Here is a 25542-nt window from a genome sequence, read left to right on the forward strand (position 1 = left end):
TTTGGTGACAATGCAAACATTCTTGACCTTGACCAGAAACAAGGAAATCAAATGAGATACTTGAGTGAATTGCATCACAAATTGATCCAGAAACGTAGAATCCAAAAAATAATTTAAAAGCTACAATCAATATTTCTCTTTTGCCCATTATTTGACTGGAATTGGTGTCACAAATATGAATACACACATATTTTCTTTTCCTTAGCAGTATTTTAGGAGCTTACATTAGCTCCTCTGTCGTGTTAATGCATGTTCAGCCTCCTATTTTGCTGCAACTCCTGTCCATTAATTCCTAAACTGTATAATCCTTCCTCGTCTTTGTGTCTAAACTGTGTATTTTTAGTCACTCACCTTGTTCATTTCCTCATTCTCTTTACCTTGGCCCTGTCTCTCTCTCCAAACTGTGTATATTTGGGTCTGTCTGTGGGGAGTCAGGGGTCATTATTAATCTTGCGAGCTCTCCTGGCTCCAGGCGTAACAGCGGGGCAGCATGTGTGTGTGTGTGTGTGTGTGTGTGTGTGGAAGTGAGAGGGAGCGGGCGCTTGCCAATGAGTCAGTTACGTCCATTCAACTAAAGGGGTAAGAACATGCTTCTTTTTTGAGGACATTGTAGACGTACCAGTGTTTAGCCGTGTGTACGGTAAAGCAAATGTTTTGCCGTGATAGATCATGAGAGACCCACATTGTTAATGCATAGTCGCACAAGACAGACACCCATGAGAAATGAGAGGGGCAGTGTGAGAGGGGGCTCAGGGGGAGGGGACGGAGAAAGGGGTGACAGGGAAACTGAGCAAAGCAGAGAGAGTCCCTTTTCCTCCTGAACTCATTAACCGTTGTCCTCTCTGCCCTCCCTCCCTCACTCACTCCCACAATGCCGAGCAGCGGCGTGCATCAATAACACCATGACAGCACGAGGGGGACGGGTCAGACAAGCAACCGCCATCACCCTGGCAACCATCGCCACAGCCACCATCGCCACGACAACAATTGGCGAACGCATACGGGGGGTATCCCCCTTCCCCGCCGGTCGCGCTCCCTCCTGCAGCCAGTGCACAGCGAGGGCCGCCCTGCCCGCTGCTGCTGGATCACAAGAAGGCTAAATCCACAGCACGGCGCCGGCACGGGATGAGGCGAGAAAAAGCTGACTGATCTGGATTCTGGGATGAAGTGAATGGACAGGGACTTCTTTCTGAGCAGCATTACTGCGATTCAGCGAAGGAGGGGTTAGGGACATTCTCAGACAGGATCACAAAAAAATGGCATTAGTTTGCAAAGGGGAGAAAAAAAGCCTATTCCTACAGTGCCTGTCCAGTGAGGTACATGACCTCAAACAAACACACGCTACAACATAGACTTTCAATGATAATAAAAGATCTACATACTACTTACATATTAGATAGCAGTTCTTTGCCATTCAGTCAGTTTTTCCCCTAAATGTTAAAACAATGATTTTATGGATCCAAAGCAAATTTTAAGTTGATGTTGTATATCATGCGGGTTCATTAACATGCACTGTCTTGCAAAAAATAAATAATAATGCATTAAAAATGTTCAATATGCTAAATCTAATATATTAAAATGTATATTTATATATATATTTTTAATCACATATTTAAAGTATTTAAACGTTATTCTGGAATTTATTGGCAAGTCTGGGTCATTAATTTTTCTATTGAAATTTGGATCTGCTTTGCGTTTGTGTGTGTGTGTGTGTGTTCTCCGGGCAGTATTTTATTGATCACAATTCAATATTTTGAGTTGTAAATATAGTAATAAAAATAAAGTGCTGTAATATTGTGTTCAATTTTATTTCAGTATTTTAAGTGAGCCAATTTGTAACTTCAATATTTTAAGCTGATTCAATATTTTTTAAATAATTAATTTAGGCCAAATTGTCTAATAATTTACCAAATGTGTTTTATTAAATAAAATACATAATTTAAGGTCTTCCGTGTATTTGCAGATTTGGTTTCAGAAAAGCATTGTATGTGCTTGTTTGTTTACATTTAAGAATTCATTTAAAACTAGCAGTAGAAGAAAAATTAAGGATTATGATAACGTATTAGTGCTATCCATAAAAGTACAAATTTAACTTTGTTTTTCATTTTTATAGGATGTACACTTGCAATCATGACTGAATATTCAGTTGTTGTTGTTTTTTTTTTAAATAAAAGCCAATAATGAATTTCTTCTTCTCGAAGGTTTAATTGTTTTTTAATTACAGGTTTTATTATTTGTCATTTCCAGGCTGTATATATTGTATACTGGTTGTGTTTTAGGGTCAACATCTTGGGCAGTCTTTGTGACGCCGTTTGTGAACACATGGATGAAATGCTTGGGCAGCAGAAAGATGGACATGTTTGTCAGGACTGAAGCCAGGACAGAGGAGCTCACATTCTGATTTAGAATATGTACTCTTTTGCTCACTAAAACAGCCATAACATTTTAACAGTGCCAATGGAGGCTGTAAACTTTGAGAGCTTGGGGCGTGAGCTTTACATTAAAAAATGCACTTTTAGTATAGAATAGGTTTAAAAAAATTGTGGCCCCGTTAATATAATAGTCTTTAGATTTAATGCATGGTTAAATCTAGCAGCCAAACGGATTCACACATACATGTTTCTGTGATTACAAAGCAGTGTAAAAAAAAGGCAAAGAACATGCTTAGGTTTGCCAAAACATAATTTTAGTACTCCCTAAAATGTATCCTGCATGCTCCTTCAAAAAGCTACAGCAAAATGGTGGTGAATGGCTATTTTTCCTGGGAAAGTAACATGTGTGTGGAAACATAGGCTGACTGTGTGTGGGTGTGTGCCGCATGCTGTGTGCAGTGTGAGAGCGCAGCGGCGGGAGACTTTATCAAGGGTCCTGAACAGAAATGAGAAAACAAAGATCGACAGAACGTGTGGCGGAAACTGGTGCAGAAACAATGAAACCAAATCTGCTTGTCCACAGTCTTAGATGCGGGTTAAATAAGTACTTATCGTTTCTCTGCGTTTTGTGTCGCTCAAAGCTTCGCACGGTGCGAAATGTCAGCTCTGTGTTCATGCGCCTCCATTAAATGAAGCAGCGGCGGCAACGCGGCTGCCGCGCGAGCCACGGAGCTCGCGAGAGGGATATTTCCTTTCCTCGCGGACGGAAAAACAAGTGGAGGAAGGAGAGGAGGGGCCGCGCGCGGCGGCTGGGCCAATAAAAGCAGCAGCTTCTCAGCGGGCGGGTCTTGGCCGAAGGACGCTCAAATGAAGCTCCGCGGCCCCACGTGGGATGTGAGATCCCAAAGACAACGAGCGGGCTCTAAGCCAATCACGTTTGGGTAAGGTGTTAATCTTGGTCCTGATTGGCTCGTTGTTTTTCACAGAGTCCGCTCACTCATCACGTTTAGGCCGTTGTTATTAACTCTTTCCTACCACACAGGAAGGTGCTGCTCTGCCTATAAATCACACGCCGCACTGTAATAGTCAAATGTGAATTAATAAATGATTCAGAGGCGGTTTGTTTTTAGAAACACGATACATCAGTTAATCCGGACTGTTTCAAAGAGTCGTTTCGGAGACATTTAAAGAAATAGAGAGGGTAATGTACTGAACTCCGTTGGAGCCCACGAGGCGACCTGCGCAGATGCTGCTGCAGCCTTTAAACCCTGCGTTGCCCTCATCATAATCAAATCAGCATGCACGGAAACCTATGGGATTAAAAGCACATGAGTTGAGCATGCATGCAGTGGGCTATAACCACATTCACACATCCAGGGTCTAAAACTGTAGAGTCCGAGCGCTTCTGCGCTTCTCCTCCGAAAGCCAAGTCTAGTTTAGAGAATGATTATAACACACTGCCCCGCCCGCCCGCCGTTGTGTATTTTGTCCCGATGCTTTACAGCTGATAAGACTTTCCTTGTTGTTTGTTGGCGTCAGTTTCTCCTAAAGCACGAGACATTAAAAGCAGCCATTTTAAATAGCACTAAAGTCCTCCCCTCCTCCGCTCTGCAGTCACACAGGCACCAACACTGACACACCAAGCATCAATCTTCTCTTGCTTTTTTTGAACCTCCAAAACATATATAGGCAGTGTTCTTATAAATGACTTATAGCAGAAGGTTAGTACTGCCCCTAAGAGGTGGCTTTGAGAATTGCAGGCAGCACCGATTGAAACGCAATAGCTCTTACTATAAAGGTGAATAAAAATAAATAACTTAATACAAATAACTTGTGGTAGGAAATATAATAGTATTTAGTACAAGACTTTTGTGATGACCTATGAAAAGTAAATGTCTAAGCATAAAACGTTCAGATATTATGTCAGCATACAAAGTTTTCTTCATCAAATATAGTTGTGAGGCAATTGTTCCATTATAATCTTATGCATCTTCATACAGCAAAGTCTTAAGGCAAAATACCTAGTCAACCTCCCAGTCTATGTAAATAATGAATGCATACTATTTAGATGTTTATATTAGAATTTGTTTCTAAAATAGTAATGTAAAATTATTTTGAAATGTATGCTTAATGTGACAGACATCTACACCAGTTGATCCCAACCTTTTCCTCTCACCTACAAACTACATGAAAATGTATGTTTAAGAAAGAGGAAAAATACCTTATAGAAGCAATTAAAATCCCACCCCTTCATAATTTGAACAGACTATTTTTTTTTAAGAAACCTGCGAAGCTTTGATGACCAAATGTTTGGGTCTCAACCCTACGCTTGTGAATCACAGATGTGGACTATAAATACATAAACACTATGTCTACGAAGTAAATGCAGTGCTGAAACAACAAGGACACCCACAAGCCCAAAGGCACATCCCGTTTATTCAGTTCACAACCTTTAAATTGAAGCAACTAGATGAGGAGAGGAAAGCAAGAATTGAGGTAAAAACATGGCATGGGCAAGAAAACAGCCGTGTCTGTGTGTGTCTGTGTGTGTGTGTGTGTGTGTCAGCTCCCAGAGCAGTGGGGCACTGTGGGGTATGAGGGAGCACCCTGCAGTCCCCTGTAATGGCAGAATAGAACTTAATAGGGTAGAAAAACGCTAGAGGCTGTTAACTTAGAAGCGGTCATTTTGAATTGGCCATTCTTTTCCTCACTCACTCCTTTCTTTCCCATCCCTTTCCCCAAACAGCCACTATGTCTTAAACTTGCAAGCTTGTGTCATTTACTATCTCATTCTTCCTTCCTCGCTTCCCCTTCTCCTCTTCTTTCCTTTTGCATCCTCCCTATTCATTCCCCCTCTCGCTCCTCCCTCCGTGTGTCTCCTTGGAGGAGGTGTAATGATAGCTATTTGAGTGTCATCAGAGAGCGCTGTAATGGCTTCTAAAGCACCATCCCACGGTTGCCACGGTGAACCTGGCACAGTCGCCATCCCAGAATGAGGGAGGGGGAACTAAAACATGGTGGGCCACGGACAGGCATCAGGGTTGAGACAGGAATATGAAGTCAGTGACGCAGCCCCCGGGGTCCGCAAACAGCAAGCTAATGATGCGTGGGATAGGATACATATGACAACTATAGTAATAGTGATAATAGTAATGAAAATAATAGCAATCATAACCATAACAGTTATGTTTTTTTGTTTATAGAGTAATGCGCATGCACTTCTGTACCTCTGCTATTTTTCTTGTGTGTCCCGCCTGTACAGGTTAGTAGAGAACTGAATGTTATGCACTCATCTTCAAGGTTACACAAATTATGGTAATAGATTATTTATATTGGCAGATGATGACCTTCTTTCATGGTTTAAAAAATGTATATATTTTTCCTAAACATTTTCATAAAAACAAGATGAGAAATGGTGAAATAAATAGTGGCATGGCATACGACTTTCCAACATCAGACCAGTCACTTAAATTGGTTTTGAAATTGTTTGGAAGATTCCACTGTTAGGTTATTTTCTTCTTTTTTAAAAAAAAAAATCAGCTTTTTCTGCAGCTGTTTTATGAACATTTTTAATAAAAAAAAAAAAAACCTTTGTACACTCACTATCCATACATACAAGTCTTTCTAAAAGTGTATGCATATCATACACAGTTTTGCAACAAGATATTTTGTTCTCTACAGAGGAAATTATACTATCTAGATTATATATTCCAAGCCTTTGTGATATGCTAATTCAACCCACTTAAATTGCAAGTTGATTTGATTACAATTAAGCTTAGAGAAATATCAGTTTTTGGGACTTAGATCTGTTCTCCAAAGGGGTTCTGCAAACCAAAGCACCGCCCTCCATCTATACTCAAGTCTGGCATTGTTCATTATGTTTTGTCCTACAGTTCAACTCTGGGTCAAGTCGAGTAAATCTTTGGGTGGCTGTTTACGATGAACCCCAGGACCCTGTATTGACCCGTACGTGCATGTGGCGTTGACATAAATGTTGCTTTGGGCCAGTCATCTTGTTTCAGTGCATGTTTCTATCCAGCAACAACTCTTCACGTTTGCGTCTGTGTCAGAAGGCCGTAAGAAGGGGAAGGGGGGGTTGTAGCGTCGTAGATTAGCCAGGTTGAAATGATTGGGTAGAGGATTAGATGGATTCGGGAAGAGACACGTCTGTTTACCTTCCAAAGGAGTCTTATAATAGGCTGATTGGCGGGGCTTGATTACATACACAATCCCCCCATATGTTGATTGCTTTGTTATTGTTGCCCCCTACAAACACCTGCCATCTTTGCTGTGTATAAAAGTCGGACTCCCCGGGCTCAGGCAGACACATTTCCCATTAGAACTGACCCAGAGAGAGCTTGCAATCAGAGAAGATGTGTAACCCAAGACGGGGCATAAACAGGTAAGGGGAGCTGAACTGGCCCGAAGGCACAGGAAGCGATCCGGTTACCTCCTGCAGTAAATTGTGTGTATTGTGGGGCTCGTGTTGTTACCTGTGCCGCAGAAAGAGGCAGGAGCGGAGAAAGGCAGGATTATACACATGGCGGGTTAGGAAAAAAAGACGTCAAGAAAGACAGGAGACGATGGCAGGGAAAAGCGACAGGGAGAGGCTTAAGATTACACACCTTTAGAGTTCCTTTTCTGGTTCATGTTGACTTGAGCAATTTGCAGGACAGATGCAGATGCTCGCTGATCAAATTGTCATCTGACGGGGCGCACCAGGTTTGATGCTGGAAAAAAGAAGAAGATATTGTGTGGGGATTTTTACCATTCAATAACAAGCAAGAAATGGAGTGAAGCCGGACAAGAGAGACTGAGCGAGCGAGCGAGCGAGCGAGGATAGAATAAAAAGGTAAGGCTGGAGAAGTGAAGATAAGCAGTCAACACACAAAATTAGTCTACAGGGAAAAGAAAGACCCAAAAGTCCGGACTGAGGAGAGATCAAGGCCAACTTGAGTCTTTGCTGCCTCGAACCTGATTAAGGAAAGGAGCGGTGGTGGAGAAGGAGTGCAAGGAGACCAAGAAATAGTAGTAAAAGAGAGAAAAAGAGAGAGAATTACAAGAGGACGTCTAGTGAATGAAGCCTCTTAAATCTGGGAGCTTGGAATTAGAGCCACAGAAAACTGCAAAGAGAAGTCCACAAAACCACAGTAAGTAAATTAGGAGGCTGTGCGGCAGGAAAAACGTGTAATGAAGCTACATGGGGGAAGGGATTTGTGGTCATTCAAAGTGTGTTATATATTGTACCTTAATGGATTGATTTCCTGTCTGTAAGATCTGTGCATGTTGACATCTTCCATGACCTCACCTACTTACCTTGGCTTTTTGAAATATGATTCAAGTGCAATTCTTGGAGCGCAGTAAAAACTCTTTTCACTACGTCTGTCATCTTGTTCTTGTTGTAGGTAAAGATGCCTACAAATGGAAACCTTCCCCTGAAGTTGCAGTTTGGTCTGATAAACCACGAGGGTCGCTATCTCACCGCTGAGAGCTTTGGCTTCAAGGTTTGCAATAAACAAAATAAAACTAACTGGCAAGGTATCCTAATAGTTTTTTTGTTTTATTATCCAGTGAGAATAAATACAAACATGCAACCAATAAGAAAAGATAAGGCCCATCCCACTAAAGACAGAGCTGAAGATGTTTGAGCGATGAGGTCTTAACTAAGCCCACTCTCTTTTTGTGTAAGACCACTGCAATTTAATGATTGCATTGATCATTTAGAGCTTAGTTTCAATTCATGAGTGTCAAATAGAAATGTCCTAAATTATCAAAGAGTGTACAGCGTTCATCCTCTCACCAATTGTCACATCTAAATGACAAAATAGTGGCTGGATGTGACAGGAACACACAGGGCACAAATCTGTCAAATCGCTGTGCAAAGACTAAATATCCAGATATTGTTGCTCCCTAAATTCTTATTACTACCCTTATACAGTTATTTATTACATTTTTTAAAATGTATAAGTGATTAATTCCTTATCTTGTGACGTGAAGGAGAATCATGAAAGAATGAGAGTCTTTTCTGTGTTTGTCTTTTCAGGTAAACGCATCAGCGCCCAGTCTGAAGAAGAAGCAGGTGTGGACTCTGGAGCAGGACTCCAAAGACTGTCATGTGGTGTACTTGCGCAGTCACTTGGGTCGCTACCTGGCTTCGGACAAAGACGGTAAAGTGAGCTGTGAGGCCGATGGACACAACTCAGACTGCCGCTTTCTCATCGTTGCGCAGTCGGATGGACGCTGGGCATTACAATCTGAACCAAACCTGCGCTTCTTTGGGGGCTCTCGCGACTACCTGTCCTGCTTCGCACAGTTCATCAGCGACACGGAGCTGTGGGCTGTGCATTTAGCCTTGCACCCACAGGCTAACTTGCTGTCCGTAGCCCGCAAACGCTATGCTCACCTCTCCACGGAAGATGGGGAGATTGCAGTGGATATGAACATTCCTTGGGGGGTGGCGGCGCTCTTGACCTTGGTCTATATGGACGGAAAGTACTGCCTTAAAACATGCAACAGTCGATTCCTTAGCAACGATGGTAAGCTCTTGACGCAGAGTGGAAGAGGCACGGCGTACACATTAGAGTTTAAGTGTGGGAAGCTTGCTTTTAAGGACTGTGAAGGGAAGTACCTGTCTCCAATGGGGCCCACGGGCACACTGAGGTCTGGACGCTGCTCCAAGCCAGGGAAAGATGAACTCTTCGACTTGGAAGAGAGTCATCCACAGGTCGTTCTAACAGCAGCAAATGGTCGATTTGTCTCTATAAGACAAGGTAAGAAAAAAAACATCAGCAAAAAATACTGTAGAAATACGTTAGATAGATTGGAAGAGTGGTCACACAAACAATTCGATAATTCAGTTGACCTACATGCATACACAATGAAATACAGGGGTTACTACTGTTACTAAAGCACCCACTATCAGGGCTTATGCATGCAAGACTATTGCGTGCACCACAAAAGAAAACGGAGCTAACCATTTACAGGAAGCACAATGCCAGAGTGGACATGCTCAAAGAAATTGGCTGCTCTCAGCTGATTACAGTCTGATAACACAGGCACTGTAATTATGGGTAATGTAGTGCATCCATGTGACATCACATATTGAGGGGGAGGATCTTTCATCAAACTCAGCAGCGATAAGAATCAAACGACTGTCCATATCTTAACTAGTAGATGGGAAGTTCTGATTTTGCAGACCTTAAAAACTTTTAAAAAGTAAAAATTATTATAGAATATATTATACATGAAATAAAATAAAAACTTATCAGGTTATCAAGTAAAACAGGGCTTCACTGGAGTAAAAACTGTATGTTCAAAATCACAGTACATTTTAGAAGTCTACCCAGACTTTCATCATATAATCAGTCATAATGTGTTGGCTTAATTACCTCAATTTCCTCACATGTTGCCCTTAGTCGTTGGTGATAATTGTATTGACATTCTTAGCCAGAGTCCCTGGGCTCGTGGAAACAGCTGCTTGTAACCTATATACCACAGAGCAATGCTGTGTTGATACTATATTTTGTATTTACTCCACTGTCTTTTGATGGAGCAGTAGGGGAGTGTTATTTGATCAGCATGCGGGCATGGTGGCACTATCGCATGCTGATGGATTACACCTGCTACACAGCAGCTTCAAAGTTATTTTTTCTCTCAACAATAAATGTTCAGCTTGAATGGACAGTAAAACATGGTTGTCTCCACAAGGGCAGTTGGTGTTCCCTGTGAAGCAGAAGGGCCTGCAGAAGTTTCAGTTGGTCAGTATGGTCTGATTTGAGACTGGATTTGGGGCAGATTAGCACAGACCAAAGCACTTGTCAGCATACTTGGCAATGATACCCATCTGTACGCGACAGATTCTTGTTGGTGGGCTCGAGTTACCCCAGTGCAGGGTCCTGTAACAGAATCTATCCATGCTCATTGTTTCTGGTTAGCACTGGGAGCTGCCGGCACAAACCAAATGATGGGAAACTTGGGGAGATGATTAATTGAATGTACGGAGATATAAGTCGGAGTTAAATGTATTACCTTCCTGATATACTATAATGTACACATTTAGTGCTCCGACCACACACAGAGAGCACACCCAGCCTCTTCCAGCTTTCTACCTTTCCCTTTCCACACATGTTCGCCGCAAACAAAAGCTTTATCTTTCTTCCACACACACTCGCCCACACACAACCATACTGTCCAGCTGCAATGAGTGGTGAGGTAAGGTGTGATGAATTATTAATGCAGTTGGCCCCTGTTCCTGGAAGGCAAGGGGGAGTCTACTTTCAGAAACCCTAGCTGCTTCTCACCTGGGGCCAAAGCTCCTGCCCCGCTGAGTCCCCTAATCTAACTCACTGACACTAGCCCTATCAGAATGGTGCAGCAAATCAGGAGAACACACTGAGGGAAATGCAAAAGGTTGAGATAACAGAAAAGTAAAAAGAGTTTGCATTTGACATACTTTACAAACTAACAGGCTAGCTTGTGTAGCTTTGCTTTGATAAAAGGATGATGTGGAAGAAGAGGAAAGGGAGGATAGAATGTAGGATACATCTCACAGGGCTATAAGACAGATATATGAGGACATCGGAAACAGGGGGCCATTTTATCACCCCAAAACTTCTATGTCCTCATAAATTAGCATTGTTAGCCACTTTGCTGGCTAAAATAGAGCGGACAGGACAGAAACCAGGTAAAAGGTTACAGGAGTGAAAGTGTGTTTGGTTACAATGACACTCACTGCTTCGAGTTCCCTGTTGTTTAGACGCTTTTGTTAACGTTAGCAGCTCTTCCAGATCTGTCATCACAATTCTTGTCAACTCCCTGAGTTTCCTTAAGCCAAAGTGCTGCACTCTGGCCTGAAATGGCAAAAGAGCTGATAGTCCCAGACACAAACTTTCCATTAAAGCGCATGGGATATCACAAATACACACACACACACACACACACACACACACACATACAAGTGTGTACAAATGGGATGAATGCATGGGCAGACACAGGCTGCCTCGAAAACAGATGAGCGTAAAATGAATAAAAGATTAATGAAAAAAACACCAGCTGTAGTTGTGAAGGGGTGATGGAATTGGGGAAAAGAAAGAAAAAGAAAATGAGGGACAGGGGGATAGTGGCATCAGCTATCCATTAATAATGGATGTCAGAGCCATGCATGGTTGATGGATTAGTTAGGCCTGCTCCACTTGCAAGCAGCAGGTAGGACAGCAGCAGAAAGTGGAGCTGGTCAGTGGGTCTGCTCCAAACGGATCGCGGCTTTAACTCTACTGTGATCAGGGGAGTTTCATGACAACATCTGATAACGGATGCCTGACCAACCTGTGTTTCAAAGATGGTCATCAACATGTCCATTGATATCCTTCAGAATGTGTGCTTTGGGTTTCAGCGTATCCAATCTCTTTCTCTATCGTGTGGCGCTTTCTCTTCCTGCGTACTCCTCTCATCTGTCAGAGCAGGCCACGGCGGGGTCCCAGCTGAGCCCTGTCTGAACATCATTTCTGGGTTGAATTAGTGTGAAATGGACACGTGGAATAGGTAGACAAAGCATGACATTGAATTGGGATGAGAGAGAATGAGAGTGATAAGCCCCCAGGCATAGGCGCTGAACGGAGAGGCCCAAATGTGCGCTTCAAATGCACAGGAGATCAATGATACCTTACTAGTCACACAACCTTATGATATGAGTTTATTAACTGAGAAAAAAGGTGATTAAAGCAGCACACAAGCTTAGTTACCAGTGTGACATCTCTGTCACACTTTTGTTTCTTTGACAATTTAACCCAAATGCAGCAGAGGTAGCTCAAAGGGAACGACTATGAGAAGATTACTTCATTTAACCATGATAAGCCTGTTGAAATGATTTTTCAGTTTTCTGCAGGTGGTACATTGCAAATATACAGGCAATCTTAAAAACTAGGCCTATGTGAGCTTGACAGAAAAACATACACACTATTAGCTTTCAAGTAGCGGAGTGCAAATTTTATTGTGATTACTATTATGGGTCTAAAATTATGTAATAAAAATGATACAGCCACTAGCTCTTACCCAGTTTTATCCAGTTTACAAAGCCTTGTTTTAAACATGAATCTCAAAACTTGACTAATGAATGACAATAGTTACAAGTTTACAAGGTAACCTTTTACAGGAAGTATTTGTTTGGTTTTTAAATAATTGTGATTGAAGATTGTTTATTCTATATTCAAGCAGCCCTGCTTTTTAGCGGTGTCGACCTATTCGTATTCAAACTGCAAGTAAATAGTAAATAATAAAAAAATATTTTCCCCCTATGTAGAGTTAATTTAAGCATAGAAATTATTGTGCTAGACTGTACACCAGGTTCAACCCCCCATGGCATGACTATATTGTTAAAAATGTTTTAAAAGTAGCTCCAAATCTCTCTCTCAAAGTCTGCTGGCAGCCCCTGGCCTATAGGCCGTTAACATGCCTGTTCGCCCTATCTGTCCTCATTCATGACCACATAGGCTTAAGGTCTGAGAGGGGCGGGTAATTATCTGTACGTCCCGCTAAGTGTGACTACAAAATCCTCAAGTTCTTTCCTGTTTCTTTTTTCTCAGTCCTTTATTGAGAGGGATTGAGGAATTGGATGGGTAGCACTCACAAGCTGATTATATCTGAGGCCTGCTGTGCAGAGGGCAGATTGGAAGGGCCAGAGGTGAAGGCACTGGGAGCCTGGGGGGTGGGGGTCAGCGGAGAGAAGGAATGTGAAGAAGAACTCGACAAAAGAAAAGTGCGTAGATTCCTATGATGGCAGATTACTGTGGGATCCATTCAATTTAGATCTGGCACGGTCTTCCTTCCTATTCTATCAGTATAATTAGAGATTTATGTAAACCTCAAAACAAATAAAATTATATTACCAGAATTGTATACTTAATCAGTGAAAATGTATCGCCCTAGAGAAGCCAGTACAATGCCAAGTGCAGATCAAGAGCACAGAATGAGACAAAACCACTTAAAAAAGACCAAACATCCGTGGATCAGACGTGATTATCAAGTTGTGCATGCTGGGCCAGGCTAAATGCAACTATATGCAATCTCATTAGTGAGCTATTGTCTGTTTGGAACACAGGAATGGAAGGGTTTGCCAAAATATAAAATGGCTTTAGTTGGGGAAGTCACACAAAATAATGTACGCCTTTTGCTCATATCTAATCTGATAACCACACCACAACAACAACTTAGCAGTCACAACCTCTTAATTATTGAATCCACTACCGTTTAATGCTGCATAATTAATGACAGGATACTTTGCCTTTTCTAGGAGTAAGTCTTGCAGCGAATCAGGAAGATGAGACTGACATGGAGACATTTCAGTTGGAGATAGAGAAGGAGACTAAAAAGTGTACGTTCCGCACCAGCCAAGGAAACTACTGGGCTCTTGTGGCCCACGGGGGGATCCAGAGCACTGCCACTGTTGTGTGAGTAAAATAGACTCCAAGTTGCATCAAGCATGAGCAAGATTATTGTCCAGGATTTATTTGCAATATCTCCCTCTATATTAAAAAGTGTAACATAAATATGCTGAAATATAGTATTTTGTATTAGGGCTGCACAACTACTTAAAGAAAAAGAAAAAACATTTTGACTAACAGAATAAAACACGTATGAAAAGACCTTTTATAACAAAGACAGCTGCGTTATTTTTTATTTTTCAACCTTTATTTGATTAAAAATGTCAGAATTTGACTACTCGACTAATCCAAAGAATAATTGCTGACTAGTCGACAACAAAAATAATGGTTAGTTACTAGTAGTAGCAGTTAGTAGCTTTATTTATTTTTTCTCTTACATTCTATAAATTACTATGTTTTGTCTACACAATGCATATTTGTTGTCATTGTTTTTTCTTTACCGTACTGATTTTGAGTTATTTAACAATCCATCTGTGATTCCAATACAGGTCAGTGGACACACAGTTTTCAGTGGAGTGGCGTGGCCAGAAGGTGGCACTAAAAGCGAGCAATGGAAAATACATCTGCACTAAGAAGAATGGCCAGCTGCTTGCTGTTAGTGATTCCGTGGGTAAGTTTGGATTTCCTCAATCTCAGAAGTCTTTAATTTTCACACTTTGTTGCTCTGTGTCAGCTGAAGATGAACTTCTGTCCATAAAAATGATCAACCGGCCCATGTTGATCTTGAGAGGACAAAATGGTTTCATCTGCCATCACAAGAACTCCAACACACTGGACGCGAGTAGATCTATATATGATATTTTTACACTACAACACAGCAACGGGGCGTATCAGATTAAAGGTAAGAGTGCACAGAATCACCCAAACTACTGTGTTCATGTGTTACTCACGCATTGTCCCGTGCAGGCGTGTCCGGCCAGTTCTGGTACGTGAACAGCTCTCTGGTGGTGTGCTCTGATGGAGAGGTCCCTGAGGATTTCTCCATTGAGCTTTTGGAGCGTGGACGCTTGGCGATCCGGGGCAAAAACGGAAAGTACCTCCGTGGAGACCCGGGTGGACTACTGAAGGGAGACGGATTAACGCTCAACAACTCTGTCCTGTGGGAGTACTAATCAAAAACAATGGTTAACATACACATAAGGACTGCTTTCAGGATCTTCCTAAGGGGAAAGTGCAAGGACATGAACACTGCAAGTAGCCAAGACAATGAAATTAATATGTCAGTATTTTATAAAGAAAAAATTGAGAATTTCTTGTTATAAATCTTCCAACCTTTTGCATGACTCAAAGAATAAAGACCGTGTTACCTTGTCTAATATTTCAAAGCATCATTGTGACATACAACGATCCCCTTTCCTCTCACCTGTATCATGTCTTACAACAGGTGTAATGACACTTGTCAGTGCTCCAGTCAAACGTCCAGTGAATTAGGGTGTCATTTGAGATGCACAGTTACCAGGTCAGCCTTTCAAAGCATTCATCAACGCGGTGTGGCTGTCGGAGAGCAGTTATAGCAGCAAAGATACTTGGATTACAGTTGAAACAATAGAAACCCGTTCCTCACACTTAAATCACCACCATGCAGAAGGTTTTCTACGTCTCACAACTAGAGGGATTTGCATGATTGTGGTTTGGTAACCACAGACTATAAATTAGATGGATGTGCCTGATGACAGTGCTGGAAGTTGAACAGTGAACCTTATAGTAAAGGGAAAATTACTTATCCTAATCTAGTGTAAACATTTACAAAAGTTGATCTTTCTAGGTTTGTGGATAGAGAAGGCCCTTGTCTAATCTAATCTCTCGGTTTCAAGGGTTTTAAAAGCAATTTATTAGAATGCAAACTGTTTTTTAGTCTTGATGGGGAATAGATGAAACCCACTTTGAATCACATTACCTTCGAATACTGGCAAATCACTTAATTATTTACACATTTACATCTTTAAAGAAAACAACATGACCTTCAGTCAAAGGTGCACTGCGTAACTTGTCTGGTGCAGGTTTGCTTGTTTCCATGGAGATTTTAAGGCTTTGCCTGGAATATTCCATCCAAAAATGTAAGTATGGCATATCAACTACAGGCCGCGTATAATACTCAAAAATACCATGTAAACATGGATTCTTCTGTGAGCAAGATCGCCTCAGTACATGTCTTCTCCAGTCAAGCAATAACACCACCTCGCTGTCCCATGGAGAAGCTCCACCAGAAAATGTGCACAGGGCACCTTTAGTAATAAATAAATCAATGTTCCTTTCAAGTACTGGAAAAATCTAATTGAGCACTATTTTAGTGCAAGAATAGTCAATACTTAACAAATAAACCGCAATTTACTGGCCAATAAATTTGCTGAATTTTAGAGATTACTTTAGGAGAAGTGAATAACTGTTCTGATTTGTTTACAAAAGGAAAATACCACCTAAAGCGTCATCAAGCCTGAGGTGCCTGTTCATAACAGTGGGAAAGTGACTTCACTCATACAGCACATCACAAAACATGTGCTACAGGGCCTGTGTCTGTTCAACTGAAACTAGAGGTTACACGACCATAAACCTATATTAACAGAGATAAATATTTGCTCTACTGTGGTGCAATAACAGATAGTTTATTATTTTATGATATAACATACATTTATATTCACTGAGATGTCAGGCATTCAAGGATAAAAACATCATAACACTGAGTAATACTTAAGAATGATGGAGTCCTTTGTGGGTTTAAAAAATGACCAGAGGACGTTGGCGCAGTTCCTGGTACACCTTGAAAAGTGAGTGGGTCATATGTCCTGAAGACACGCCCACACCAACAGCTCCGGAGACACGACTGTCCTGGACCTGCTGCAACAAGTGCTGGGATCATACAAAACACTGAATTAAGCAATGAATTATTTAGCATGTAAATCAAGTAAACAGAGGCATAAAGACGATTCAAACATGAAGATAGCCACGGTCTGATGTTTAAAATAATAATAATAATTACATTTATAAAACAAAAAGTAACATTAAAAATGAACTCAGCAACTCATTGCTGTTTGCTAGAAACATGAGTCACCATTGTGTCATTCCCAAACCCGCCTACAACAATCTGAAACATGTTAATAAGTTCCTCATTACATTTTAACAGTCACTAATCAGTCGACCAATAAAAGTATTACCTCAGCCCGCAGAATTGCTGGTCTTAAGGCTAAAGTGTCTGCTCTTAAAACAGAACAGGTCTTGGGTGCCCTCTTCACCAGCGTCTGTATGACACAATAATAATACTATTCAAGTTCAACATAATAGTTTTAACAATCTCAATGTGCATTCACACTTGCCCTGGTTTGGTCAGGGTTTGAGTCCAGATGAGTCGTGATGTACACTTAGTAGGGTCTTGTTCTAGTCCTGCTGTAGTAATGGTCTAGTCCAGGTTTAGTCCAAATGTTGATGTGTGTGAAGAGTGAATGCACCACGCACTTCAAAAGACAATATATAATCCAATATATGTTGATATATTGTAAATTGAGGCTTATCAGCAGCTGCAACAAATGTTTGTGTGATAATGACCAATATAACCTCACTTGACTACACAGCAAACAAATGTAAAAAAAAAAAAGTAATTTAACTACAAGGAATATAGTAATAATAAATACTGAATAGATAGATTTTCCCATCCCATTTAGACATATAACTATAAATGTAAATGTTTTGTGTACATGATATATAGTATAAAACACATTCAACTACCTGCATCCTATCCAAGATGGCATGGTGTAATCCACACACTGCAGCCAAAGATGGACTTTCCACCTGAATCTCCACAACAGCCAGGGTCTCCTTCCCGACCTCAACATTTGCCTACAACAAAAAAAACACTACTTTTATTAATTTGAAACAGCAAGGATAGGTTGATGTATAAAAACGTTGTACCTCTTTTGCCACCAATTTGACAAGTTGTCCATTTGGGCCTTGCGCATGAAGCACTGCAGTGTTTGGTGTGCTTTCCCGTATGTGTCCTGTCACTCCTCTGTGCGGCTCCGACAACAGCCAATCCAGCAAAAGAACACTGAGATGTGGTGTACTCTCCTTATTTGCGTGTAGCGTATGTTTAAGCAAATCCAATGATATCTTCATCAAAGCTGAATAGGGTTTGTTTTCCGCTTTTTCCACTTTATTTTTACCCTTTGACTTTAAAAACCTTTGTATTGAGTTGCTTCTGGCGAGAGTTGTTACACTTTTCTCATTGAGAGATATGTTCAGCTGGAGTGCGTGTAACCAGTCCACTGCCAATGTGTTCAGCGGTAAGTTAATGGTATTATTTTGCACTTTTAATAGACTTGCTAACTGCTTCTCATCTAACAGAGTCTCAAGTGAAAAAACAAGCCCACAGCTAATTGTTAAGGGTAAGATCTTATCATCTGCTGCCGTTAGAGGCAATGTCACTTCAAATTTCTGTCCCGGACCGAGATTGCAGAACAGGAATGAATAATTAGTGGATGTGTTTCGTTCTAGTGAAGAGTCTGACAGAGGATAGACGGTAATGTTCAGAGTCCAACCTTGTTCCAGTAAATAAGGACTATCGTTTTTCAGGGTACATGCGAGGTGTAGCGAGTCCTTCTGAAGCAGCCGCGTCCATTTGGTTGTGGCGTGGCATCTGATGGACTGCTCCATGTCTTCAGTGTTATTCAACAAGAGGAAGCTGACATTTGCAACTTGGTTTAGGTGTTGCAGAGTTTGGTTTTTGGATTTTATGGAAGCTTTTAAGTTAGAGGCTCTGTTGAAAAAAAAAGAAAAAGGAAAATGTATTTACGACATTGTACTTGTACTAGCGCTGGCCACTGCATTATACGTTTTTTGGAATTATTAAAAATGTCCAGACTCCAGGTGATGCATGTATGGTTAAAAGGGAAAAATCATAATCTGTGCAAGTTATAGTTTAATACTAAATACATCTTTTCTGATCTAACTGTTGGTGTGAAAACTGTTGGTTAAAGCCGTGGAGCCGCTCTGCTGCTTTTGCTCAGACACAGACACTGGATTGGAGTCTGTTTGTTCTGGCTGCTCTCTCTTACATTGCACACAAATTTGAGAAATTGGCCTTCATCTCCTCTTTCCCTCATCTCATACGGAGTTTATTGGTCAAATCTCATTACATGTAACCGTCGTTACAGTTTTACTTTTACACAAAGTGGGCTGAGCTCCACATACAGAAAGACAAGATCTTAAAAGGTGGTATGGACGATTATTTTAAGTAAATTTTTTATCATATTTCCTCGTGGCGTGGATAAATCATTTGTCCTGCCACGTATCAATTATAAAACGCACCTACCGCTCACCTGCAGCTGCGTGCGGTTCGTCCCCACGTTTCCGCGTGCCTAAGCGCATGGATCTATCATAATATAGTTCCCTCAGTGTACGGGGCAAAATGAAGACGGAGAAAGACAGTTCGAGCTGACGCAGAAGTGGACAGAAATCTACGGGAGACGAGCGATGCGATGCGCTCTTTTGCGCTAATAAACAAACGCACGTGTGTGTTGTATCAGTCCGCACGGGGGAGTGCGCGTGTGCACTTCCACCTGCGTTCTCAAATCGCCGAAAAATTGTCCATACCGAATTTAAGACTACCGCGCATCAAGTGTCAACTTTATACTTAACTTTGCACTAAATCCTTTCTGTCCAAAAGGCGAACAAGAGGGATGGTGAGCATATGGGAGGAGGGGAGCCTGTCTATCCTCTTGCTTCCCTAACCTGAATCAACAGAAAAATTCAACTTCTGTTTCATACATTGTTACATATCAATCAAAGAATTGTTTGTGTGCGTTCTGGCTCCTCTCTTGTTTAGTCAGATCATAAAACATATCATGACCAATGCTCATTTTGACCTCAGGGGTTTCATTGCCCCCCCATTGGTCTGGCCTCACCAGATTCACCAGGAGCACACAAAACAATTTAAACCTCCGACCTGAGTTAGTGTTGGTCACACCCAGGATTATATCTTTCATGGAACAGCTTGAGGCTTAAACTGGAGATGGAGCTAGATTCAGCCCAGGATTTCAGGATAAGTTTGGGCTTGTAAGGTGACTTTGATGAAACACCCCTATGTCTTCTTTAAAGATATATTATCCATAAATACCTGCAATTTGACAGATATGGGCTTGTCGTTATGATTCAAGCATACCTTTCACACACGTCTCCGATCGCAGAGAGAAGGTCCTTCACACTGCGGCCCGCATGTGTTTGCCATTGTGTTGAAGATTCTCCCTCTCTTCTAGCTTGAGGAAAAGTAATGCTCTGAAGCTGCCCTTTGTCAGACAAACCGAGCAGCTCGACTTCCCCTAAAAACAAAAAGATTATATGAGAACAAAATTGCACTGTGGCATTTCAAAGTTTGCTGTGCCATTGAGAAATGAGTGTTAAAAATACGACGCAATAAAAACTAAAATAGAGCTCAAGCATTTCAGATTTTCAAAGAGAGATTTTGCCTTTAAAAGAAAAAAAATGATTTGGAAACTACAAGTTAGGATCAAAATGTGAACAAAATAATAATGACACTGATACCGTTACTTAATAATTCTTCGAAGCTTCATTTTGAGTGCATTACCTGCAGTTTTGCATGTAGGTTTAGTCAAAGCGGTGATTCTACACACATTCAAACTGATGGGGTTGCGAAGACTATAGTTGACCTTCCTTGCTCTTTCCTCATTTAATTCTTGATCAGTTTTTCCACTGGATTCCTCCATCAGGCTGATTGACAGCAGATCAGAACCAGTGCTTAGAAACAGACAGCTCTTATCCGCACAGGCTGACGTCACCTTTCCCGACACACAACCCTCGGTGAAACTAACTTGTCTGGCGTTCTCCTCCGTGGCTCCTTCACATGTCTTTATGACCACCACTCTGCCATGTTCACCCACAGCCACTAAGCAGCGAGCGGACGGGCTGATTTCCGTTTCCACGACAACAGATGCTCCAATAAATACCACTGGCTGTTCCAGGCTGTGGATCACTCGAACTCCTGGGAGGCGCAGCGAGAAGGCGCACAACTGTCCATCTGGGAGGCCACAGAGAATAACTGGAGATTTGATGAGGGCGGAGTCGATGCCGAATAATAGTTTGAAAAGTGTAGGTTCTAAGTGGCTTTCTGATGAGGATGATGAATCACTCATATATACACACTGCATTACAGGCCGTCTCTCATCCATTTCCTCTGAAAATGACGGTATGTGAAAGGAACTGAGCGATTCAAAGAGGCCAGGTTGTTCTCCTGGTTTGTTCACGGTCAAAAGCCAGGATGAGTCTCTTCGGGATAGCGTCACCAGTACTGAGCCAACTGTAAGAAGACATAACACTCCCTCTTCTCTTATAACAAGGTGGTCTAAACTTATTTTGAACTCCGCTGAGCTTGAAGATTCAATGAAGGACAATCTGTAGAGATAATAGAGAGAGAATATTCAAATGTTACAAGATTTTGAAACAAGTTTTTTACATTAGGGCTGCAACGATTGATCAACAGCAGTAGTCTTGAGAAGTAGATGGGGATGTCTCAATATCAAATTTCAGTGTTACAATTATTGCGAGAAAACACATCAAGATTTAAGGGTTTACGATTATTGAGATTGTAACCAAAAAAAGTTCTTTACATATAGGTCTATTTTGTGAACAAAACGCAACGATTAATCACGATTATCGCACTAAACTCTTGACATTCCTGGTTTTTGACTCTAAAAGCTGGACTATACAGACTTTAAAACACATACAAAAATACCTTTTATAACAAATCTATCTAGAAGCCTTTGATCACCATATTGCGACCTTGATTTGGCTCATAATGTAGTTAGTATCAATAAACAATATAAATAATTGTTGGAATAGTCGATTAATCAAGGCAACAACAATCGCAGACTTGTCAACTACTGAAATAATTGTTAGTTGGAGCTCTACTTTACATACACACCTGATGCAATAAACTACACTTGTGCAAGCTACAAAGAGATGCTGCTTGTCCTCACTCAGAACCAAGTCACTCACTGAAGTAGGAAAATGCAAGATGCCCTAGAAAATATGTATTAGCATATTAGACTATTGTTTTACAGAAATCGTACGAATAATTATTAAAGTTATTCACAATTTACCGTGAGTGTCTTGTCTTGTACATTAAATATATAGACCTCGTCACTCCCACAGTAGATAAACGCTCGACCCTCGGAGTCCAGTGTGATTCCCGATGTATTCGGTGTTGCCCAAAAGCCAAACTCGGCCAAAGTTTTAACAGCACATCGTCCCGACATGACAACCACACGGACGCACACAAAAACGGCAGGGAGACAGTTGCAAGCGTGAGATAAATAACTTAAAATGCACGCGGTTTAGCTGATGCTGATTGTTGACACTGCAGCATGGCACGAAAACTTCCGCGCCTCCGCTGGACCAATAAACGTAAGGACAACATTTCCCATGATTCAAGGCGTCACAAATGCTAAGTTATTTCTAAAAAAAATGTGTTTTATAATGGCTGCACGGAGATACATGAATTCTCGTTTTGGCTATAAAGACTGTTTAAGGAATAAAAATACAAAACTAAAAATACGAAATGTAGTTTGGGCTCCGTGTCGCTAGAGGGCGCTCTACTTACGACGTAGGACACGCCTCGTCCAATCAGAGCCGCGGAAGGAAGCGCCCACACAAGTTTGAAAACGCATTCAGCAGCGCAGTAAAAAAGCTAAGCGTAAACACGACGATTTTTGCCGTAGTACAACCTCAACACAATGGATATCCGCAGTGACTTAGACCTTAAGATGTACTTTTATGAAAACAGGTTGAAAACATTTGAAGGATGGCCCTTTGAAGAGGATTGTTCGTGCACGCCAGAAAATGTAAGAAATGTTTGACCTGTTGTAACCATTTGCCAGAGAACTGATATTTTCATAAATATTAACGTAGCCTGTACTCATCTGAAATTATTTATTTGTTAAACGAGGCTATGACTGCACAATAACGTATATTTAGTTTACCTAAAGTCTAACGCGATGCCTGTTATATTGTAGAATTAATACGATTCATTTTTCGAGGACCTTTCCCTAATTGTATTGCTCAGATTTACTTACATCTGTTTATCATTATTCAACGGCAAAAATAAAATGTCATTCTTCATCTGCTTCTAATACAACAAAAACATTAATTTTCTTCAGATGGCAAAAGCTGGCTTCATCCACACTCCCTCAGAAAACAGCCCAGACACTGCTATGTGCTTCTTTTGCCTCAAAGAACTGGAGGGATGGGAGCCCGACGATGACCCAGAGTAAGGAAGAACAACAGGGCTTTTGCTGTTTTAAAAATATATTATTTTCTTTTGCCAGATGCCCTTCCTGGTGCAACAAATCACTCAATATACTCATGTCTAATTTATTTATTTATTCAGAGCCCCATTAGCTTCACCAAGTGGTCACTAGTCTTCCTGCTGTCCATTCGGCAAAACATTTACACTTTTATATAATATAATACACAACCATATTGACCTTTTTTACAATATATGACAAGAAAATATCACAATACAACTTCATATTCAAAATAATTCATTCATGCATTTTTGTTTTAGTGTAAAAGAATATCTCACTGCTGCTGAAGGTCTAAACAATACAGTTTTTCTCAAGCAATTTGACTGAGAAAGGAGCAACTAAATCACCAGAGCTGACCAGGGCTGATTTAATTGTCAATGAAAACGATTGGTACTTTTTCATCGGTCACAGTTGCATTCACCTGATATAACATAATCAAATTGAGCTGGAGGGAATTCACTGTTTAAAGCCTATATTACAGGTTCTCATGTTTTTCTAACGATGACATTGTTTAGTGAGGGACTCCTTGTGGTAAATAATAATCATATTTTTTCAACAGTTAAGTTGTAGTTTTTGAAGAAAACCTGGCAAATAAAAGACAAAGATTACAGCAGAATCCCTCCATCATCAAAAAGCGCCATTTCATAAAAAATGCAGGGAAAATTTGCCTGCGACTTACACCTTTTTATGACTGTTTAAAGTTTAATTTCACAAAGTAAATGTGCTGTCAGGTGTAATTATTTGTCAAATCATAATTATTGGATTATTTAAATCGTTTTTGGCCCTTGTTTACCATCTGGTTGCTATGTAACGGTCATGGAATTACCTCTAACTATGTCTGATTTGCTGGCCATGTCAAACCAGGAAGTGACTTAAATGTCATCGAAATTGCCAAAGTAGAGAAAAACAAGGAAAATGTTTGGTCAATTCTTAATCTTGATATTCGGTAATCATAATCCCTTTGTTTTACTGAAACAAATTTGTCATAAGGACTTTAACTGTCAGATTGCAAATTTGTTGACCTGGTTTATGTTTCTAATATCTGTAATTACTGGGATGATGGGATACTTACTAAGATGACCTCTAACAAATAAGGATATTATTTATATTTTGGAGATTTCTTTCCAAAACCGTAAATCTCCCAGTCCATAGAAGCCTTTACCCACCATCTGAGAATATAACATCAAATTCTAAAACGTGAATGCAGCTTATCCTCTCTTAACAGAGTTTGCACTTGCTTATAACATGAGGAAAAATGTACACTGTCAATTACACACAGATTTCAAAACATGTCATGTGCTGAGAAAAGTTTATGAATTAGCATTAGTTCCAAAAAACTCAGAAAAATTGTACATTTAGTGTTTTTGATCAAAAACCTATGTTGCCCTATCTTCGCTTCAGTCCCTCCTTGATCAAAACAGCAAATGGGTTACTGATTAAATTGATGGACAAAATATTTGTTTGTTGCAGCCCTATTGTCAATGTAAAGCAGCTTGTCCTATTGTTTTGTCACAACACAGCCTATTCTGAGACCATTAGACAGATGGTGAATGGTGAAACAATGCTGCTGTTTAGGATGCAAACATGGTGTTCACACAAAAGTACACTGATCTTTTTGTTTTCACTAAACCTTCATTTACAAAAAGGGCTCATTTCTGTACTTTTTATATTATTGTGACCATTACCAGTTTGTTACTACGCGATGTGCATACTAAAACGGTCCACTTGTATTGGGTATTTGTTGAATTCAGAGACTTGCTGTTTTAAATGGCAGTAACAAAAGACCATTCAAATCATGTGCTATTTGTCTTTATTCATTTACTTGTTTGACTAAGTGCAGTGTTTCACGTAATTAATTTTAACCTAATGTTTCTGTTTTGCAGAAAAGAGCACAAGTCTCACTCACCTTCCTGCCACTTTATCTCCTTGAAGAAGACAATTGAAGACCTTACAGTAGAGGAATTTTGCAGGCTTCAGAGGGAACGGCGCAAGTTTATCATTGTGTGTAATCTAATTAACTCTAATACACTAAGACTTAAGTCATGTTCTGTGTTTTAAAAGCCTAATATTTCTCTCACAGACCAAAACCTGTAATGAGGCCATCAACAAGTTTGAGGAGGCTTCCAAAAAGAGAAGAGCAGATATCGTCAAGACAGCGATGGGAGAAGAATGACTGTGTACTCTGTGAGAAGTTTGTTTTAATGTGTGAATGTATTTTTATCCATGTCTTGAATTATAACTGTTCTGTCCTTTTTTACATTAAACATTTTAGAAATGACTATTTCTTGTTGTATTTTGAACCACGGGAAAAGTCAAATGAAGTATAAGTATGAAGTCTTAATCTTTTAACAAACACATTTGTGATTTCTTTTACACATTTTTATCTATAATGGAATTCACTTTGAATCTGTTCCTTTCATATCG

General features: G+C 40.5%; 3 protein-coding genes and 1 long non-coding RNA gene across 6 annotated transcripts; 2 read left to right on the top strand and 2 right to left on the bottom strand.

The window, feature by feature from the left end:
- The first annotated feature begins 6148 nt into the window (after nt 1–6148).
- Nucleotides 6149–14922, top strand: fscn2b (fascin actin-bundling protein 2b, retinal). 3 transcript variants are annotated; one of them, XM_072456266.1, is made up of 7 exons: nt 6151–7522; nt 7778–7876; nt 8416–9142; nt 13660–13816; nt 14299–14420; nt 14484–14651; nt 14717–14922. In XM_072456266.1, the coding sequence occupies exons 2-7, from the start codon at nt 7784–7786 to the stop codon at nt 14920–14922; spliced, it is 1473 nt and encodes a 490-aa protein (XP_072312367.1). In that variant the 5' UTR covers nt 6151–7522; nt 7778–7783. The 3 variants fall into 3 exon arrangements, with proteins under 3 accessions (XP_072312365.1, XP_072312367.1, XP_072312366.1); XM_072456264.1 differs by having other exon boundaries at nt 6149–7522; nt 14299–14651; XM_072456265.1 differs by lacking the exon at nt 6151–7522 and having other exon boundaries at nt 7708–7876; nt 14299–14651.
- On the bottom strand, nt 10943–14903 carry LOC140369054 (uncharacterized). The gene is made up of 3 exons (XR_011928216.1): nt 14701–14903; nt 11697–11862; nt 10943–11221 (listed from the first exon to the last, which is right to left on the bottom strand). It is a non-coding gene; the product is annotated as an uncharacterized lncRNA (long non-coding RNA).
- A 1470-nt stretch (nt 14923–16392) lies between the features above and the next one.
- On the bottom strand, nt 16393–22192 carry faap100 (FA core complex associated protein 100). The gene is made up of 8 exons (XM_072456445.1): nt 21916–22192; nt 21738–21835; nt 20385–21208; nt 19962–20118; nt 17714–18557; nt 17531–17641; nt 16963–17046; nt 16393–16657 (listed from the first exon to the last, which is right to left on the bottom strand). Exons 1-8 carry the CDS (start codon nt 22069–22071, stop codon nt 16526–16528), a joined length of 2406 nt encoding a protein of 801 aa, XP_072312546.1. The 5' UTR covers nt 22072–22192; the 3' UTR covers nt 16393–16525.
- A 341-nt stretch (nt 22193–22533) lies between these two features.
- On the top strand, nt 22534–25397 carry birc5a (baculoviral IAP repeat containing 5a). The gene is made up of 4 exons (XM_072456446.1): nt 22534–22656; nt 22972–23081; nt 25002–25119; nt 25199–25397. Exons 1-4 carry the CDS (start codon nt 22549–22551, stop codon nt 25289–25291), a joined length of 429 nt encoding a protein of 142 aa, XP_072312547.1. The 5' UTR covers nt 22534–22548; the 3' UTR covers nt 25292–25397.
- The last annotated feature ends 145 nt before the right edge of the window (nt 25398–25542 follow it).

Source organism: Eucyclogobius newberryi, unplaced genomic scaffold (genome assembly GCF_026437365.1).
Source record: "Eucyclogobius newberryi isolate DKJ021-1_F unplaced genomic scaffold, fEucNew1.0.hap1 SCAF_20, whole genome shotgun sequence".
Taxonomy (NCBI): Eukaryota; Metazoa; Chordata; class Actinopteri; order Gobiiformes; family Gobiidae; genus Eucyclogobius; species Eucyclogobius newberryi.

Excerpts from the sequence above, each read along its gene's own strand:
- faap100 (XM_072456445.1), bottom strand. The coding sequence starts at position 22,071 with ATGTCGGGACGATGTGCTGTTAAAACTTTGGCCGAGTTTGGCTTTTGG. Across the intron at positions 21,836-21,915 it reads TACAAGACAAGACACTCACG|GGCATCTTGCATTTTCCTAC; the intron begins GTAAATTGTGAA and ends CATATTTTCTAG. Across the intron at positions 16,658-16,962 it reads CAGCAATTCTGCGGGCTGAG|CACTTGTTGCAGCAGGTCCA; the intron begins GTAATACTTTTA and ends GTATGATCCCAG.
- birc5a (XM_072456446.1), top strand. The coding sequence starts at position 22,549 with ATGGATATCCGCAGTGACTTAGACCTTAAGATGTACTTTTATGAAAAC. Across the intron at positions 23,082-25,001 it reads GAGCCCGACGATGACCCAGA|AAAAGAGCACAAGTCTCACT; the intron begins GTAAGGAAGAAC and ends TCTGTTTTGCAG. Across the intron at positions 25,120-25,198 it reads AACGGCGCAAGTTTATCATT|ACCAAAACCTGTAATGAGGC; the intron begins GTGTGTAATCTA and ends TTTCTCTCACAG.
- fscn2b (XM_072456264.1), top strand. The coding sequence starts at position 7,784 with ATGCCTACAAATGGAAACCTTCCCCTGAAGTTGCAGTTTGGTCTGATA. Across the intron at positions 13,817-14,298 it reads CAGAGCACTGCCACTGTTGT|GTCAGTGGACACACAGTTTT; the intron begins GTGAGTAAAATA and ends ATTCCAATACAG. Across the intron at positions 14,652-14,716 it reads CGGGGCGTATCAGATTAAAG|GCGTGTCCGGCCAGTTCTGG; the intron begins GTAAGAGTGCAC and ends TGTCCCGTGCAG.